This window comes from Monodelphis domestica, chromosome X, assembly GCF_027887165.1.
Source record: "Monodelphis domestica isolate mMonDom1 chromosome X, mMonDom1.pri, whole genome shotgun sequence".
NCBI classification, from domain to species: Eukaryota; Metazoa; Chordata; class Mammalia; order Didelphimorphia; family Didelphidae; genus Monodelphis; species Monodelphis domestica.
In genome coordinates, this window is record NC_077235.1 from 61,856,604 (window position 1) to 61,876,566 (window position 19,963).

Consider the following 19,963-nt stretch of genomic DNA (forward strand, 5'->3'; position numbering starts at 1 on the left):
GTCGCCAGGTTTATGAATATACCCAAGTCAACTGGGTTTTATAGAGAATTTAATTAATAATACAATGAGGAATTAAAGAAAAGAGAGAAAGATAAAAAGGAAATAAGTATGAAGGGCCTTAAGCCAACATGGCCTAGACTTGAGTCTTAAGAGAGAGAGATCAGTCAGTCAGTCTTTTATCACTCACCACAAGGTCTGTCTAAGCAAGGATTCTAGTGACAGAGTCTCCTCAGAGAGAGTTCCAGCCAGTGTCCTCCTCAAAGCTTTCCAGACAGAGACTGTTTCAAAGGGCCTCTCTCAAGAGCCTCCAGAGGGACAGAGTCCCCTCAGAGGAGCTCCAGCGAGACCTCCTTAGAGATTGTCCTCCAAGAGCTTCCCTTCTCCAGAGCCTCTCTCAAGAGATTCTTCTCAAGTGATTCTGCTTTTTCTTATATAGGGGGTTTTCTCCTATGTCACCTCCCCTAAGTCCTTACATCTACCAATCACAGTAGACATTTTCAAAAGGACAACCCATTCTAAAAACACTGCTGGGTCGACTAATCCCTTTAGTAAGTTTGTACCAGAAAAAACTTCTGAATAAGTTTTCACCTCTTTGCTCCTGGCAAGTTTACAAGTTGCCTGACCTTTAATAGGAACTTAGCACCCTATTGTATAAATTCTAAAAACAGGCATGGCTTAAAGAACTTTTTGCCTTATTATAAGTATGGGTTTAAGTACTTTCATTGTTTAGCAAGGAGTTTTCTCTCCTAAAGCAGTCTTAAGTACGAGTGGAGTAGAGGTCCTCCCATTTCTGATCCAAGTAGAGTTCTCACATTTTAGATGGGGAATGTTCCCAGTAGGGAACTGTTCCAATGGAGAATTCCCCAATGTGGAAATTTTTAACACTCACAAGTCTGAGAAATTTCAAGATTTACAGTCGGAGTACTTAAATTTTGAATATTTTCAATTCGTTTGGGAGAAATAGAGTGGGCACCCACAGTCAGGATGAACCCCAAATATTCTTCTTTAGGGAGACACCACTGAACCTTATCCTTTGAGATCTTATTCCCTCTTTTGTGTAGTTCCAAAAGAAGGTGTTTACTATCTTCCTAATATACTTCTGCATCTGTTGAGGCCAAGAGTAGGTCATCTACATATTTGATTAATTTACTATTTTTAAATGTTATATTATCTATGTCTTGGATCAAAATTTGTGCAATAAATTCATTTATTTCTTGGGGAGTAATCCCTGTTGCATCCTATTTCAGGTACTTCTCTTAGAGGGAAAAGGCCTGTAATTAAATTTGGTACCTGTGGGTCAATTTGACTAGAACGAGTTTCTTTAGAAGGACGAGATTTCCTTGGGGCTGGAATTGTTTTTTGAGTAGGAGGACATTTCCTTGGGGCTAGGATTGGTTTTGGGGTAGGAGAAGGAACAGAAGAAACTGAGATTTCAGAAGTTTGGGTTTCAGGAGAAGGGTCTTGGGGATTAAGTTCAGCCAAGATTTGCAGATCATGAGAGAACCAGACTTTTAGCTGAGCTATAGGGAAGATGTTTTCCATCTCCATTTCGGGGAAGGGAATTTCCTCATTTAGAGGTCCAGAAACAGGTTTGTCAGGTTCAGACCTGTTTTTGGTGGGGTGGATATTTGCCAATTGATCCTGTACAAAGCATTTTAAATTATGCAATTAGGTTTGTATGTTCTCCTGTATTTTAGCCTCAAAAATTTTTTTTCTGTACTTCAGATTTTTGCAAAATTTACTGTATTTTAGCTTCAGATTTTTGCATGGTTCCCTGTATTTTAGCTTCAGATTTTTGCAAAATTTACTGTATTTTAGCTTCAGATTTTTGCATGGTTCCCTGTATTTTAGCTTCAGATTTTTGCATGTTTTTCTGCATTTCAGCTTCAAATTTTTTTATGTTAGCATTTCTTAACACAGTATTGAGGAGTACAAAAATGACATTACCTAATAACATAAGAAATATATATAGTAGTTATTTCCCTAGCGGGCCTCACAAAATAGGTGGGGAGCAGGACAAGGCCAAAACTTTCTTCAGGTTTCTCTCAGTGCTAATTAAGAGTAATCTAGGCAGTATTGTCAGTGAGGGTTGCCTAATTGGGTTGTTTGTTCCCTGAGGGAAAGGGGATTAATAGGTAAACAGCTTCCCCAGTCCTGCCACTTTTAGGTTTTTAAAAAAACACAGCTGTTTTCAATTCAAATTAAGGAGAAAAGAGAAAAAAAATGTTTTATGCTCACCTGCTCTAGCAGCTGTGTTTTGAAGACAAGTTAGCTGTTTAAAAGACTGATTGAATTGAGCAAGTAATAGAAAAAGGAAAGAGATTTCACAGAAATTTGAGGGTCCTCATCACACCCTTTGTGGATTAGCCAGACAGTAAGGATAATTTAGGGTTGTGACCTAATCTAATTTTGATTTTTGGTCACCAGGGAATATCTATCCCAAATAAAATACCCAGGTCAGTTTGGAAATATATGGTGGTTTAATCAATATATAGAGAAGAGATCAAGGAGAAGAGAGAGGGAAAAGTATAGGATTTCTAGGGAAGAAATCAAGAAGAGAGAGGGTAAGGTATAGAATTTCTCCTGCCCGACCTGTGCCAGGCAAGTTCAAAGTCCTCCACCACAAGGTCCTTGTAGAATAGAGGCTTTTTCTAAGAGGAAAGTGTTTGGAAGGTAAAGGAGAGAAAAATCAGCCTAAACTCCAAGAGATCTCAGAGAAGAGCCTCACCTGAACTAGGTTACTAAGCTTCCTCCAGTATGGTATCAAGGAAAATTCACCACTAAAAATCGGACAATAGCAGCCACCACGCCAAGATGCTGACACGCTCAGCCAGCTGCCTCCAGCCACCTCTCCACCATCCCAGAGACCCCAGAGAGGAAGTGATGTGAAATATATAGGTGGTTTTACATCACTTTCCTGTGTCTCACATGTACCAATGATATCTTAGGCTTGACTTAGGACAGCCCAGGGGTCTGTCAGTTGTTTCTGATTTGTCATTTGATAGCACATGTCTGTCATAGGCCATCCTCCTAAATACTGAATCCTTAAGTATGAGTGGAGACATTCCTGATTTTGTTAGACTAAGTAGGGTGGAGTAATTTAAAGTTCACACTGGCAAGATAAGCTGTTGAGAACAGCCAACTGTCCTGATCCTAGAATTGAGAAATCCCAGCTCTCTCGGGCTAGAGATCATGCTGCCTAACTAAGCTGGGGAAACTGAGACCCAGGGAGGGAAAAGAACCACCCAATACTGATTCTAAATATATTTATATATTCTACATAATCCTAAATATATAAAAGTAATAAATTCCATATGTATTCTAAAACTTTTTTTTTCTTTTGGTATAAAGAATATTTTTGGCCTCAAACCCTTCCTAGCTGTGTGATTCTTGGCAAGTCATTCAGTCTCTATTGCCCAGCCCTTACCATTTTTCTGCCTTGGAACCAACACACATTATTGAGTTTAGGACAGAAAGTGAGGGTTTAAAATGAAAAAAAAAGACACTTAGGGGCAGCTAAGTGGCACAGTAGATAGAACACCAGATCTGGAGTTGGGAGGACCTGTGTTCAGATCTGGCCTTAGATATTTCCTAGCTGTGTGACTCTGGGAAAGTCACTTAACCCCAATCACCTAGCCCTTTCCCTTTTGTCATTCTTAAAGAGTATTACCCAAACAGAAAATAAGGATTTAAAAACAAAAATAAACCAGCCTTAGGTCGATGTGCACAGTGGCTGTTCAGCAGTTTCCCATCCCACCTTCTGGGGTGGAGCTGAAGGAGTAGAATTGACTATCAAAGCATTAGTTTGGGACTTGTTCCCTACCACCATGCAGGAGTCGGGGGGGGGGGGGCTATTACTCCTCTCATTTGGGGAAACCTAGACAAATCTCTGCTGGTTTCCCTGAAGTTTAAGTGGAGTGGGGCAGATGAGTCAAAGAGAGACTGACCCCTTTGGGGTGAGTCAAACCCAGTCACTATGAGTCCAGAGCTCAAGGCCACCCCCTCCGACCCAGAAATGACATTGCACATACAGAAGATCAAATACAAAGATCCCAGAATAGGAAGTTCAGAGGGTCCAACTGAAGGGCAGCAGGCCAGCTCAGGGGTGCAGGGGATAGAGCACAGGGCCTAGACTTAGAGCTGACTAAAATCTGGTCTCAGACAAATCCCTAGCTATGTGACCTTGGGCAAGTCACTTAACTCCAATTTGATTTTTAAAAAATCAATGGAAAGTCAGGTTAGAGTGGGCTATGGACACAGTAAGGATACTGGGGTTGACATGGATATGACTTTGAGATCAGGGAGTGGTGGCCAGGGTCGCAAGCAGTGATGGTAATGTTGAGTTGGTTATCAGTCCCTGAGAAAAGGTAGAAGGGGAGATAAGGAGAGAGAAAGCAAAAAGAAGGAAGAGATGTCCTGCCTACTAACGGTTAAGGCAAAGGCCTGCGGTGTGATTGCCCAAGATTAAGGCAAGAGTCACTGGAGCCCTGGGGGTGCCTGGCAGGTTAGATTGTTGTTTCAGCCCCAACCTGGTGAGCGAGCTCAGTCCCAGGGTTCATGCCGATGCTGAAGAAATCACTGTGGGGAGGCAGAGGCCAAGGAGGATCACTGGTCCTGGATAGCTGTCCAGTGTGGTGAGGTGGGATGGTGGAGGCAGCACTCGGTAGTGTCACTTGTCCAAAGTCCCATGGGGAGCAAGTATCAGGCAGTATTTGAATTCAGGTTGTCCTCCTCTAGGGTCAGTGTTCTTTCCACCGTTTGCTAACTCAGGAGAAACTGCAGCCTAGATCTTTGGGATAATGGACCCTTCGGAGGGTCTAATGGCCTGGCTGTCTCTTCACCCCCAAAGAGCCAACTACAAAACCTAGGAGGCAGCGGGGCGGCTCAGGAAGTAGAGTGCTGGGCCTAATCTACCTCTGAAGGCAGTATCTTTGGACAGTAGGACCCACAGGTCACCGAGAGTCAGACCCAACTAAACGTGTTCCAGGACCTCTCTGGCATCTGTCCTGCTCCCTTCAAAGGCTTGGCCCCAGATCCTTCCACATACCTTCAAGGCACCATGAAAAGAGGTCTGTTCTCCTGGGCACAGGTCTTGAAACCAGTCCAGGGGCCCTGCCAGGAAGGTGGACATCAGAGACCTGGGCTGAAAGGTCATGCACGCTCTTGTCAATCTTATTGCATACAACTTGCCTCGTTCTCCATTCAGGCAAAGGGTTATTCTCTAGTGTCGAGGTAACAGAACGAAGAGAATGCTGAACTTGGGGTTAGGAAGACCTGAGTTCAAATGTGCTGTGTGACCCTGGAAGTCACTAAACTTTTCTGGGTTTTAGCTTTTCCATTTGAAAAGTGGGGAAGGGAACAAGCATTTCCAAGAGCTGACCATACATATGTCAGGCACTGTGCTAAGTGCTTTACAGATATTAACTCATTTTAACTTCACAACACTGGGAGGTAGGCAGTACTATTATCCCTATTTCATAATTGAGGAAACTGAGGCAAACAGAGATAAAGTGACTTACTCAAAGCCACACAGCTACTAAGTATCTGAGATTGGACTTAGATTGAGATCTGACCCCAGACCCAGTGCCCCATGCACTGTACCACCGAGCAACTTCAAAAAATGTGGGTATCAAATGAAAACAATGTCTACAAAGCATTTATTTATTTATTTATTTTTTTAATTTAAACCCTTACCTTCCATCTTGGAGTCAATACTGTGTATTGGCTCCAAGGCAGAAGAGTGGTAAGGGCTAGGCAATGGGGGTCAAGTGACTTGTCCAGGGTCACACAGCTAGGAAGTGTCTGAGGCCAGATTTGAACCTAGGACCTCCCGTCTCTAGGGCTAGCTCTCAATCCACTGAGCTACCCAGCTGCCCCCTACAAAGCGTTTTGCAACCACAAATAGTGGTTACTAGAGCTAGCCAGCTCCTCCTCATCTATCATAAAGAACTGGGACTTTCACATGCAACCCTTCCTTTTACAGATGGGGCAACCAAGGCCCAGAAAAATTGAGTTTTTTTCTTTTTCTTCCATCTATAAAATGAGGATAACATTTGCAATTAAGGGCAATGTTATTACCACCTGATTAAATGTTACATAGGTGAGGTAATTGGGTCTATAGAGCACAGGCCTACACGGACTTTGCTCAAATGCCTTTGGGCTTAATTAAGTCCACTGAGTTCATGAGCCTCAGGCCCCAGTCTATAAAATGAAAATAATACCACCACTTACCCTGTATACTTGACAAGGTTATATGTCCAGAAGCAGGATGGCCAAATGGAAAGCGTATGACACCTAGGTTGGAGGCTCGGGCCTGACACTTAACTAGCTGTATGGCCCTGGGCAAATCATTTCCCTCTACATGGCTTAGCTTCCTCATCTGTGAAACTGCAGTAACACATCAGTTGTTACCAGAAAGGTCTTAAGTTCAGAACTGACTTTACCTCTTGGATCAGAATCACACGCTCCTTTCTCTGCTCTTCTTTGGGTGTTGAAATGTTCATGTTTGGTGATGTTTATGAAACTTGGAATTAAAAAAAGAGCGCCTTTAGAAGTTCAAACACTAGTTTGGGAGCTGACGTTAATCTGTCTTAACAGCTAAACCAGAACGTGAGGTTATATGATGATCGTCTGAATTTATTACCCCGGAAGCATCATTTTCAAAGGCGAACTCCACTCTCCTTCGCCAGATGGCAGACTTTTCTGCCCTAACTCTGAGTGCCATCAAAATTCTAGAAGGGGAATCTTGAGGGCTCTGAGGCTCCCTGACAGATGGTTTCATCAAGCTTTTCTCATTAGGCCAAGGGCTTCCTGAGAACTTTCCTGGGCATTTGTTAAGATGCTAAAAAGACATCACCATACCATGAACTCCTGGCAGTGCTGATGAAACCTCAGGGAGCAGTTTGGCCACACCCTTCCTTCTATGGGTCCTATCCCATTCGAGGTCACCAAAGATGAGGGCAGGCTTAGGCCTGAAGTCATCTGGGTATCTGATTTCTTTGAGACTTCTAAGTGGGCCGAATTTTCAATGGAATTTTTAAAGGGTAAAGAAGAAATGAAAGGCGGTATGATGTAGCAGATACAGAGCTGGCCTCAGAGATAAGAACCAGCCTTTGCCATATCCCTGTGGTGAGATTCTGGGGAGGTTCCCTAACTTCTCAGTTCCTTAAAATCCTAAGCTGTAGAGCTGATGGTGAATTCCACTGGTAGAGGAGTTCACCTACCCAGAATTCCCTATTCCATTAAATTCACAGGTCTGGCCCAACAAAAGGGGGAGGGGGAATAGAATTTTGCTTCTTAATTTACCATGTCAGCTATGGCACTGACAGTCCACCAGGGTGCATGCTCAACTTTACATGTGTTAGTTTTTTCTGGTTATTTTCTTTTTCTTTTTCAAATCCTCATCTTCTGTCTCAGACTCAATACCATGGTTTGGTTCCAAGGCAGAAGAGAATTAAGGGCTAGGCAATGGGGGTTAAGGGACTTGCACAGGGTCACACAGCTAGGAAGGGTATGAGGCCAAATTTGAACCTAGAACTTCCCATCTCTAGCCCTGGCTCTCAATCCACTGAGCCACCAGTTGCCCCATCTGATTACTTTGAGTAACAAACCCAATACTGATTATCACAACTTTCCTTACTCCACACTATTTTCAATTAAAAGAATTGGTAGCCATTGCTGTTTATCTTAATGAAAAAGAACCTTTAAATATCTAAAGTGTCTTTCAAATAGGCACTATGGAAAACTTACAAAATGAAACATTTCTGCCTTCTGCCAGAGGGAACTTAAACTTGATTAAAAATAAAAATCCACGGGCAGCTGGGTAGCTCAGTGGATTGAGAGCCCAGCCTAGAGATGGGAGGTCCTAGGTTCAAATCTGGTCTCAGACACTTCCCAGCTATGTGACCCTGGGCAAGTCACTTGATCCTCCTTGCTGCTCTTCTGCCTTGTAACCAGTACAGACTATTGATTCCAAGATGGAAGGTAAGGGTTTAAAAAATAAAATAAAAATCCTTTTGCAATTTGCAAAAAAAAAAAAAGGTTTTGCAAACTTTTCTTTCTTTCTTTTTTTAAACCCTCACCTTCACAATACTGTGCATTGGCTCCAAGGCAGAAATGATAAAGGCTAGGCAATGGGGGTTAAGTGACTTGCCCAGGGTCACACAGCTGGGAAGTGTCTGAGGCCAGATTTGAACCTAGGACCTCCCATCTCTAGGCCTGGCTCTCAATCCAATGAGCTACCCAGATGCCTCCTCTTTCTTTCTTTTAAAGCCCTTACCTCCTGCCTTAGTACTAATTCTCAGAAGAGTAGCAAGGGCTAGGTAACTGAGATTAAGTAACTTGCCACAGATCACACAGTCAGGAAGTGTCCAAGGCCAAATTTGGACTCAGGTCCTCCTGGGCAATGATCTTTCAAAGAAATATTGAAAACTTAAAGCACTCTCTGACAAAATACAAGTAGTCTTGTTTAATCATTTTCCTTTTACCTGGAACCTTGCCAATACTAGAGTGGTTTGCCATTTGCTTCACCAACTCCATTTGACAGATGAAGAAACTGAGGCAAATAGGATCAAGTAACTTTCCCAGAGTCACACAGCTAGGAGATGTCTGAGGGCAGATTTGAACTCAGGTCCTCCTGATTTCAGGCCTGGCACCATATCCACTGTACCACCCAGCTGCCTATGACAAAATACAAGCCCTACCCTTTACTCAATTTTCACTGTGGAATCTACAGAAATTTATTATGCCTCTTGGTTTAAGCTATTAGCTGTTGGACAAGACTAAGTAACCCCACTGCAAATGTCAGCATGGAGTAGAAGAGTCAGACCACGCTCAACAATTTATGTTGGAAGGCTTGACCCAATTGGGCTAGCCTTGATGACTTAGTCTTGGATGAACCTTTGCCATTTTTAATCCTTTGATTACCTTCCAGAGTCCCTGAAGCTGTCTGCTACTGACTGTTGGGCTTGAACAACTCAAAGGTCCCTTGGGTCTGACTGATAAATGCTCATTCCCTAGAACGTTAGCACCAACCTGCTTTTTTGAACTTTCTGGAATCATTTACACAACATTCTATGAGGCTCAGATCTGTTTTTGTACCTAGGCAGGCCACTTGGTTGACAGAGACGGATCTCTTTTTCAGGCACTGACCTTCCAAACAGGTGTTTGAGCTAATTAATAAAAGGGGTTTCAAAAAGATCCAATGTGGAGTAACTCATTTTATTTTTATGACAAAAGGAACAGACAAATTCCTCCAGAAAAGAGAACCAAAGCAATTAGATGTCTTTCCATAGGCTTTCCTAGCCCACTCTGAAGAAACCTTGATTCCGCCACATTGAAATACTTATGATATTGGAAGCCTACTTTGGATTTCTGAGGCCTTGTGAGTGAACTCAGGGTCCGATTTCATGGATGTGTCTATCTAAAAGGAGCAGAGAAGGGGGTGTGGGTTGAACGCAAAAAAAAGACCTGCTCTCCAGGTAGTTGTTTTGTCTTTAATGTGCACCAGCCAACATATGGTATAACCTTTCTGCAGTCAGACGGTGGCCATCACGGGTCAAGTTATGGTTACTCGGGTAAGTTGTCCAACCCCTGAAAAACAGTTTAAAGGGGAAATAAATGCAAATCCTTTTGGTTAACATTTCTCGCCTCTAACTCTACAAAGTAGCTATCACTCCTTACCTGCATTTAAATGGACATAAAAACCAATTATTTCAACATATCCATTATTACATGTACCATTATATATATTTTAAAATCATACACTCTGCTCATTTCCAAAAGGACGTGTAGCAATGTTCAGATGTATATATGATAAGTGATGAAACGCACTATGGCAGATCGGCAAGAGCTGGCCTTAGAGCCAGGAAGATCTGGGTTCAGATCCCACCTCTGCCAATGTAAGTGACCCTGAACACACTGCTTAACTCCTCAATGCTCCAAGCAATTTTAAGACTATAAATTATAGTGAAGGTACAAGACCTACATAGGTAAAGAGGGCTTCCTCATCTGGGAATTCTATTATTGAAATCCTATTCCTGTAAGTCATTTAAGTTATAAAACAAAACTGAGGCCATCTAACAAAAGGAGCCAGCACTTTCATATACCAAAATGCCATAATGGGACAATAAGTTTCACTCTACGTTTTCCAACTGTTAAAGTTTAAAATTTTTTTACAGAGAGTCTTTTGGGGGTCATTAGACAGTAATAAAATTAGTCTATAGAGACTAGAGAGAGGGGTGGGGTTGGGGAGTGTTCAAATGACTTCATATACTTTCTCGATGTGAGACCCTGAGCAAGGCACTTAACCCCATTTGCCTAGCCCTTGCTACTCTTTTGTCTTAGAACTGATACTAAGACAGAAATTAAGGGTTCCTACCCACAAAAAGGAGGACTCAAGCAGTAAGAATTAATGAAATGAATTAAATAAAATTTAATTTAATTAATTAAAAGAAAAAGCAAAAATAGTTTTACCTTCAAGGAGTTGCTCTCATTGAGTTACCTACTTTCATTTTCAAACAAAGTTTTCTAATTGTTTCATTGTTAGGTAACTAAATCTTCCCTGGAATAAACCTGGAACAGGAATTCACCAGGAACTCCCTTATGTATAGCACACATAAAAGATGTAGAAACAATGTTTGCCCAGATGCTTCCTAGGATCAGAGGGAGGATGTGGGCTAAACAAAGTCAGAAGCCCTAGGCTGGCATCCTCAGTCTGACATTAACAAGTTGGGGGATACAGGGAAAATCAGAACCTCATTGCACATCTGTAAAGGGAGAGAATAACTCTGGATAATAACAGTCTCTACCTTCCAGAATGGTTCTAAGGAATTTGCTGTGTAAACTCAAAAGTGCTATAGGAATGTGAGTGAGCAGAAGTGGTCATTTTAAAAGACAAAACCTGGGGGCAGCTAGGTGGCTCAGTAGATAGAGCCAGGCCTGGAGTTGGGAAGTCCTGAGTTCAAATGTAGCCTCAGACATAGACTCCTAGTTGTGCGACCCTGGGCAAGTCACTAAACCCCTACTGCCTGCTCTTTTGCCTTGGAACCGATATGTTATATAAGACAGAGAGAGACAGAGAGAGACAGAGACAGAGACAGAGCGTGCGGGCGTGTGTATGTTTAATCTGGTCAATGTATCTTTTTGAAGGCACTGAAAAAATGTCATTTATGTGTTCTGATATCTGGTAGTATCCACGTAGAGAGATCATGGAGGCAATCTAGATGAAGAGATAGTATGTCTTTTAGAATTTTTTTCCCAGGAGCTGGACAGATGTTTGGGAGTTTACACCTCAATCCTCTAAAACAAGTATCTATAATCAATAAATCCGATGCTGTGAACTAAAATGAAACTAGATCATTATCATTTCCCCTTCTCTGAAATGATTCTTTACAAGGAAAAGAGATTCAGATCACGCCCCTTAGTGGATACGTTCAATGACACTGAATGTTTATTCGAAGGCATGAGAAGCCATTTTCAGCATGGCACTGTAGAAAAAGGAAGATGACCTGACAATCAGATTGTAGCTACTGGGAAAAAAAATCTACCTACCAACAGTTTGCTCTTTACAATACTCTTCCTAGTCTCTCCTTCTCTACAGCAGGTCTGTTCCCTGTGATTTGTCCAGAACTGAAAAATATGCAAGTTGGAAGGGACCTCCGCGGGATCTAGTCTAAGCCATACACAAAAGGAATCTCCACAGTAACAAGATGGATGAGAGGTCTTTCTGTCTTGGCTTGAAGACCACCAAGGAAGTCCATTCTGCTTTCTGACAGGTCAAGTTGTCAGAAAACAGCTTCTAACATATAATCTCTTTGCATCTTTAATCCATTAATCCATGCTAGTTCCACCTTCTAGGGCCATACAGAATAATCCCTCCTTCATGTGCCTGATGGCCCTTCAAAACTTAAGACACTGTGTTCTCTCAAGCTTAGACTTCTCCAGGCTAAACACTCCCTGTGTTTGGCATGGCCTTCTAAATTTACCTTCCACTACCTCAGTGTCACTAACTAACAGACTCCCCTGGCCTTAGATGCTTCCTAGCTGTGTGACTGTGGGCAAGTCACTTAACTCCAATTGCCTAGCTGTTGCCTTTCTGTCTTAAAGAATTGTTACTAAGACAGAAAGTAAGGGTTTTTTAAAAAAGGGATAGAACACTGTTAGATGTTAACAATTCTTTTAGCTATGCACTGTGGCTTAGTTGACATACACACCTCCCATAAAAAGAAAAGACTTGTTTAGGTAGCATTTTGCAGGTTATTTTCATGTTTCCTTGACAGAACTGGAAACAGTAAACTACCTTACTAGGCACTGGGAAATCACAAGTTATAATCTTCAGTGCCTCTGAAGCAACTGAAACATCTCTTCAGGCTAAGATGCCTTCAAAATGAACCCAAGCCACCACCTCAGACACACAGCTGGCAGGATAAACTTTACCTTAGACTCATAATAACGATTCGTTCCAGACAGACGCCTATCCCTTTCCATTAAACTCCACTGGTAGTGATTACGGGCAATTCTCTTTTCCTGTAAATAAAAAGAATGAAGTCATTACACAGCTGTTTAGGGTCCAGCAGCCAGAAATCAGAAAGTGAAGAGAAAACTTCAAAGGCACACATTATCACCCAGCTCAGACAAAAAAGATAAACCCAGAGAGAAAAACCAGGCGACTAACTTTCCAAATGGAAAGGCTAAGAGGATAAGCAGTATGCTAAGAAGGGATGGAAATGAGGAGTCAAAGGTCTAAGGATTTAATCCATTCCACTTCTCAGTTCTGATCACTTTAAAGTTGGAAAAAACACCCCTCTACATATATAAATAGCATATAATATATACAGATGTTAATAATATAGATGCCACAATGATGACTAACATTTAATTGTACTAGGCACTATACTGAGCCCTTTACAATTATCGTCTTATTTGACCCTCACAACAAACCTAGGAGGTAGACGTTATCATTCTCCTCATTTTATAGATGAGGAAACTGAGGCAAACAGAAGTAAAGTGACATACCCAGGGTCACACAGCATGTAAGTGTCTGAGGCTGAATTTGCACTTAGGTCTTCCTGATCCCAGGCCTGGTACTCTACCTGCTTCAATACCTAGAATCTATATTTTGTGATTACTTATCATCCACATTTCCCAACACATTCTTTTCCTCTCCCAGAGAGTCATGACTTATAATAAAGGGAGAAAAACAGGGAAGAGTTTTCAGTAAAACTAATCAACATATTGAAAAAGTCTTAAGGATAGCACCATGGATAGAGTGCCAGGCCTGGAGTCAAGAGGACCTGGGTTCAGATCTGGCCTGAGAGCATTCCTGACTATGTGACCCTGGGCAAGTCATTTAACCCTTCTTGCCTAGCCCATGACCTTCTTTCTCAGAGTTGTTAAGACACAAAATTAAGGATTTAAAAAGAATGAAAAAATCTTATGTTATATACTTTGTTCACACCCATAGTCTACATTTCTAGGAAGCCATGGGGGGGAGGGCAGGGTGACAAGCCTGGTCATTAGAATTTCATAATATTCACTTTTGAAGTTGTCAACCTTCCTGGCCACCATGCAGTATACTGCTCTGGCACTGCTGTGTTTCCCCCATACCCCCCTTAACTGCTCTCTCAAGATTCTCTTGCTCTTTCACTAATTCTTCCTTCCCTGACTCTTCTTTTTTCTATTTGCTCCAATATAGGACCCTCAAGGCTCTGTAGTGGGCTTTCTTCTGTCCCTTATCAACATCATTCCTAGCCCCATCTTCTACTCCAAAGAAATAATAGGCTTCTACTCCCATTTTTGCCTACCAAAATCCTATGCCTCCCCAATTGGTAACCATCCCCTCCCGACCACACATAATATTACATTTATAGAATGCTTCAAGGTTTTACTAGCAATCCTGTGAGATAGGATTAGTGCATTAGGTCTTAAAAGCCCTATTTTATAGAAGAGGAAACAGAGTCTGAGTGGTTAAGTCACATGGCTGTTGTCATGGTAAATGTGTGATAAAGGATTGAAATCTAAGTCCATTGACTCAACACTTTGTCCATTATAGCTTCAATCAACCTTTCAATAAGCCAGGCACTGGGCTGTATTTTCAAATAAAACCCTCCCTGCCTTCAAAAAAGCTTCCATTCTATCTGAGGGAGAGAGCATGTACACACACAACTATATACAAAATGCATTCAATATAGTTGGGGGAGGGGGGTTGGAGGGGAGTCAAGGCAATAACTGAAGCTAAAGGGGATGAGGAAAGACTTCCGGTAGAAGGTATTTGCGGCAGAATTTGAACCCATGTCCTCCAGGACCCAAGTCTAATTACCCCATCCACTACACCATTCCACCCCTTATTTAAGGGGCATTATAGATTGTATATCTGTTATTGCTAGCTGTTGAGAATCTGACACTTCTCTGCCTCCCCCAGCACTGAGCCTTGTAACTAAATAAACATCTCCTGAATAAAAGAATGGAGTGAAAATAGTTTGGGGAAAGTAACTGGATTCCTTCTTTTCCACTCCACCTTGACCCTCTCTACCTTAATCTCCACTTCCTACCTCATGATCCCTTTCTTTGTACCTTCCTCTGATTTTCCCTCTCCCTTCTACAGCTTGTTCAGGAGGTCTCTATGGGTGACCCTCCCGGGCCTCCAGAGCCAGTGGGCTGGAAGCGAAGGGGGGTGGGGGGGTGGTCCCAGTCAAGTTGGCCGGACCCTACCTTGCCCCCATTGGTGTACTTGTGGATGAGGATGGTGCTAAATCCCGGAATGGTCAGGCATACGCCCATAATGGCTAGTCCCGGCAGGATTTCGAACCACATCTCGGCAGATTCCAGCCACGGCCAGAGTCAGTAACAGGAGGTGAAGGGCCCGCGGCAGCAGCGGTAAGGTGACTGCGGTCGCTTCCCGTCCCGGGAGCCCCCGCGCGTCACGCCCCCTCGGCGGGGTCCAATCAGCGCCCGCCGCCGCGGCTCCGCCCTCCTTTTTCCTTTGATGACAGGATGTGACGTAACAGCCCGACAGCACAAGGTAGCGCCACCGGAACTCTGGAGCCTCAGAGAGAGTGAGATGGCCGACGAGGTGTCCTCCACTACTCCGGCTGTGCCGGTATGCACGTTCCTCTTCAGGAAGTCGGGACGCAAAGGCTCCGCAGGTCGCCGGAAACGGCCCGCCTTCGACAAGCAGCACGAAGGCAGCGATAGCAGCAGCAGCAGCAGCGACGAGGGCAACGTAGTTGTCCGCCGGGAGAAGAGGCGCCTGGTTCCCAACCCCATGATCCAGAGGACTCGCGGCAGCTGCCGAGAGAGGAAGGCGCCCACCTCGTACAGCGGAGCCAGCAGCAGCGGCGGCGACGACGAGAGCGAGTCTACGTCGGCCGTGAGTGTAGTGTACAAGTCCACACGCTCTGCCAAGCCGGTTGGTCCCGAGGACATGGGCGCCACGGCTGTCTACGAGCTGGACACTGAGAAGGAGCACGATGCGCAGGCCATCTTCGAACGCAGCCAGAAGATCCAAGAGGAGCTGCGGGGCAAAGAAGACGACAAGATCTACCGGGGCATCAACAACTATCACAGATACGTCAAACCTAAGGACACTTCCATGGGCAACGCCTCGTCGGGCATGGTGAGAAAGGGGCCCATCCGCGCCCCGGAACATCTTCGTGCCACTGTGCGCTGGGACTACCAACCCGACATCTGCAAGGACTACAAGGAGACCGGCTTCTGCGGCTTCGGGGACAGCTGCAAGTTCCTCCACGATCGCTCCGACTACAAGCATGGCTGGCAGATGGAGCGCGAGCTGGACGAGGGTCGCTACGGGGGCATAGAAGAGGACAACTACGAAGTGAGCAGCGACGACGAGGACCTGCCTTTCAAATGCTTCATCTGTCGCCAGTCCTTCCGCAATCCCGTAGTGACCAAGTGCAAACATTACTTCTGCGAGAGCTGTGCCCTCACCCACTTCCGCACTTCGCAGCGCTGCTACGTCTGCGACCAGCAAACCAATGGAGTTTTCAACCCAGCCAAGGACCTGATAGCCAAGCTAGAGAAACACCAAGCAGAGGCCAGAGTGGGCACTTCTGACCCACTAGATAGCTCAGATGAAGGTGTAACCCCCATTACTTAAACCTAGTGCGTGGTTAACAATAAATCTCTCTCTTTTAAAACTAAACAGCTGTGTGGAAATTTCTGGCTCCAGCGGCGCCCGGGGGGTGGGGGTGAGGGGGCAGGAGGAAGAGGAGGAACGGGGAGGCTTGGATTGCCTGGTAACCATGAGAATTTCTGTCTAAACTGGAGTGGGGAGGAGAGGAGGCTTGGATTCCTGGTAAAACCACAAAGCTTTCTGACTTAACTAAGTAGGCAGGAAGAGGTTTGGATTGGGGTACCAGGCCAAAACTGGGGTGAGGGAAGGTGGAAGGTGTGGATTGTCTGGTACCCAGGGTCCAAAGTAACCTGCTATCTGGCTAACGTTCCGGAAAGATCTGGGGTACACTTAGAAGAAGCTCTCTAGAGTGTCATGGGATGAATGAATAAAGCATTTATTTCAGAATTTATTGTGTACAAAGAATTAAGCACTGGGGAACTCAATAGAAACGAGTCTGTGGAGGAGACTACATATGAAAGGATTCTGCAGCCAGTCCAATGGAAAAGCCCCATGGTCCTTAGGGGCAGCAGCAAAGCAGATGGTGATATAACAAAGGCTTTTGTCCTGTTTCTAGGCTAGGAACCCTCAGGCGTTGCCTCATCTCCATACTGGGGCAGCTCATTAGGTTCAGAGACCTCCGGGACCACTTACTCCAACTCTCTCCTTTTATCGAGGTGAAAACTAAGGCCCAGGGATATTAAGTGACTTGTCCACAATCCTACTGGTAATAAGTATCAGAGGCAGTATTTTTAACTTCTGACTCTAGTGCTCTATCCACTATATACTGGTTATTTAGAAGTAGAGGGGTTAGGGAAGTGGGCTGCCTTTATGAAGGAAGGAATAAATTAATGGATGAGTAAATGTTAAGTACCTACTAAGTGCTAGAGGTAAAATACTTAACCTAAGCAGTCGTCCCTCTAAGGAGCTGAACTATTGCTCTCTGACACCTTGGTTCCCAAAGTATGTGAAGTTCACCATTTACTCCATTAACAATAAATATTCATGAGAATCCAGAAGAAGACATGATTTATCACTTGGGTTTATATGGTATTGGCTTTGGGGTTTGGGTTGTAAAAGATTATTACAAAAATGAATAATATGGAAAGGGGGTTTGAGTGATAATACATGTATAACCCAGTGGAATTGCTTGCCAGCTCCTGGAGGGGGGAGGGAAGAGGGAAGGGAAAGATCATGAATCATGTAACCATGGAAAAGAAATTTTAAGTGAAAAAAAAAACAATAAATATGCATGGGGGCAGTGATTTGAGAGCCATGCCCAGTGATGGGAAGTCTTGGTTTCAAAAATGTCACTTCTTAGCTGGGTGACCCTGGGTAAGTCACTATTGCCCATCCCTTACCATTCTTCTGCCTTAGAACCAATATGGTAAGGGTTTAAAACCACAGCAAATATTCAGCACACCTTCTTGTCCTAGCCTGAGACAGTTAGATGAAGTAGTGTATGTAGCTAAAGCTGCCTGAGGTCAAATCTGGCCTCAGATATTTACTAACCCTGGGCAAATCATTTAATCCTGTTTGCCTCCATTTTCTCATCTTTAAAATGAGCTAAAGAAGAAAATGGTCACGAAAACCCGAAAGGGGGGGGAGGGTTGGGGAGCTGGGGAGCTCAGTGGATTGAGAGCCAGACCTAGAGATGGGAGGTCCTGGGTTCAAATTTGACCTCAGACATTTACTAACCCTGTGACCCTGGGCAAGTCACTCAACCTCCCATTGCGTAGCCCTTACCACTCTTCTGCCTTGGAACCAATCCACAATATTGATTCCAAGATGGAAGGTAAGGGTTTAAAAAAAGAAAACCCCAAATGGGGTCACAAAGACTCCTGAGGGATACAACCAGTCAATTAAGGTTTTTGGAATGTATCTTGAGAACATCCTTTCTGAATTATGAACTCCCTGGCTGACAGGGTCTTCTCTTTGTAGCCATGATGAACAAATGGTGCCTGGCCGACTAGCATCTGGTCGGCTTCTATTAGGTGACAGTGACAGCCATTCATTCCCAATACTGGACTGCTAGGCAGCTGTTTACAGTGACTGATTTGGGAAGTGACATTGCTTGTAGAGGTTGTGAAAGATTCCTCAGGATATCAGTTCATCTGAATCTAATGAGGAGCTCATCAGCACCTTTTTTCCTGCACAGGTGAAGCCCTTCCCTCCTAACCCAGTGCCAGTGGGCTATTAAACACTTTGCCTGAAATGCCTTTCAGAGGGATGTCCTAAAGGGAAATCGTGGATTTTTCTGCCCACAGATCATCTCTTGTCTTATTTTTTTGTGAAAACTTTGAGTTTAATGGGAAGTTGGGGAGGCCCCTTCCCTCCCTTCACATGCCCCACCCATCCTGCCTGTGGAGGGGGTGTCTGCCCTTTGGCCTTGGCCTTGGCTTGCTCCATCTCAAGGAGGGCTATTGCAAGAAGTGAGTCAAGGACATACATGTGAACATTTTCTTCCCAATCATTTTGGGCCTTCAAGGTCATACATTTTTATACTGTTGCTTATGACATGTGGAGCCTCAGGGTCATGCCTTTATACTCTTTTCTTCAGTGATACATTTGAAAGCATGGGTCTGAAGCTGACCCTGAGCTTCATTTGACCCACAGACAAGTACTAATATCTCTATGCCTTCAGGGGTTGAGTAGACTGCTGAATTCATCAATCTGAGCACTTCCAACCCCATGAAGCAAAAGTTATGCTTAGAGTTGGGGGAAAAATACATTGATTTAAAAGTTTTAGGCTCCAAGCGGGAGTGTTGCTTGCTTTGTACATGTTGCGAGATTTCTTTATGTAGCATTTATGGTATTTGGGTGTGTGTCTCTGTATACACCAGTTTTGACTTGGTGGCTGCATGCCATCCCCAGGTGTATTTTATTCCTCTAGTTTCTGATTCTGCCTTGCTGCCTTTTTCCCCTAGCCCCTTCCCTAACCATTCCAGTGTCTTTGCCAGGAAAACCCCAAATGAAGGGGCAGCTGGGTGCTCAGTGGATAAAGGGCCAGGCCTGGAAATGGGGAGGTTCTCTGTTCAAATCTGGTCTCTGGGTGACCCTGGGTAAGTCACTTAACCCCCATTGTCTAGCCCTTACTCTTCTTCTGCCTTGGATCCAATACTCTACTGATGCTAAGACAGAAGGTAAGGTTGGAAGACAGTATGGGAGAGATTAGGCTTGGATCAACATCTCACACCCTACACCAAGATAAACTCAGAATGGGTGAATGATCTGAATATAAAGAAGGAAACTATAAACAAATTAGGTGAACACAGAATAGTATACATGTCAGACCTTTGGGAAAGGAAAGACTTTAAAACCAAGCAAGACATAGAAAGAGTCACAAAATGTAAAATAAATAATTTTGACTACATCAAATTAAAATGTTTCTGTACAAACAAAACCAATGTAACTAAAATCAGAAGGGAAACAACAAATTGGGAAAAAATCTTCATAAAAACCTCTGACAAAAGTTTAATTACTCACATTTATAAAGAGCTAAATCTATTGTACAAAAATCCAAGCCATTCTCCAATTGATAAATGGGCAAGGGACATAAATAGGCAGTTTTCAGATAAAGAAATCAAAACTATTAATAAGCACATGAAAAAGTGCTCTAAATCTCTTATAATCAGAGAGATGCAAATCAAAACGACTCTGAGGTATCACCTCACACCTAGCAGATTGGCTAACATGACAGCAAAGGAAAGTAATGAATGCTGGAGGGGGTGTGGCAAAGTGTGGACATTAATTCATTGCTGGTGAAGTTGTGAATTGATCCAACCATTCTGGAGATCAATTTGGGACTATGCCCAAAGGGTGGTAAAAGAATGT

At 43.7% G+C, this 19,963-nt stretch overlaps 2 protein-coding genes across 2 annotated transcripts; one reads left to right on the forward strand and one right to left on the reverse strand.

The window, feature by feature from the left end:
- Positions 1-9,480: 9,480 nt before the first annotated feature.
- NDUFA1 (NADH:ubiquinone oxidoreductase subunit A1) lies at positions 9,481-14,946 on the reverse strand. Its single transcript, XM_007507130.3, has 3 exons — positions 14,710-14,946; positions 12,436-12,525; positions 9,481-9,591 (listed from the first exon to the last, which is right to left on the reverse strand). The coding sequence occupies exons 1-3, from the start codon at positions 14,809-14,811 to the stop codon at positions 9,568-9,570; spliced, it is 216 nt and encodes a 71-aa protein (XP_007507192.1). The 5' UTR covers positions 14,812-14,946; the 3' UTR covers positions 9,481-9,567.
- A 63-nt stretch (positions 14,947-15,009) lies between these two features.
- RNF113A (ring finger protein 113A) lies at positions 15,010-16,159 on the forward strand. Its single transcript, XM_001372562.4, has one exon. It carries the CDS (start codon positions 15,059-15,061, stop codon positions 16,112-16,114), a length of 1,056 nt encoding a protein of 351 aa, XP_001372599.1. The 5' UTR covers positions 15,010-15,058; the 3' UTR covers positions 16,115-16,159.
- Positions 16,160-19,963: the final 3,804 nt, after the last annotated feature.

Coding starts and splice junctions, on each gene's coding strand:
- NDUFA1 (XM_007507130.3), bottom strand. CDS start 14,811: ATGTGGTTCGAAATCCTGCCGGGACTAGCCATTATGGGCGTATGCCTG. Junction 12,526..14,709: donor AGTACACCAATGGGGGCAAG/GTAGGGTCCGGC, acceptor TTTTATTTACAG/GAAAAGAGAATTGCCCGTAA. Junction 9,592..12,435: donor ATCGTTATTATGAGTCTAAG/GTAAAGTTTATC, acceptor ACTGTTTTTCAG/GGGTTGGACAACTTACCCGA.
- RNF113A (XM_001372562.4), top strand. CDS start 15,059: ATGGCCGACGAGGTGTCCTCCACTACTCCGGCTGTGCCGGTATGCACG.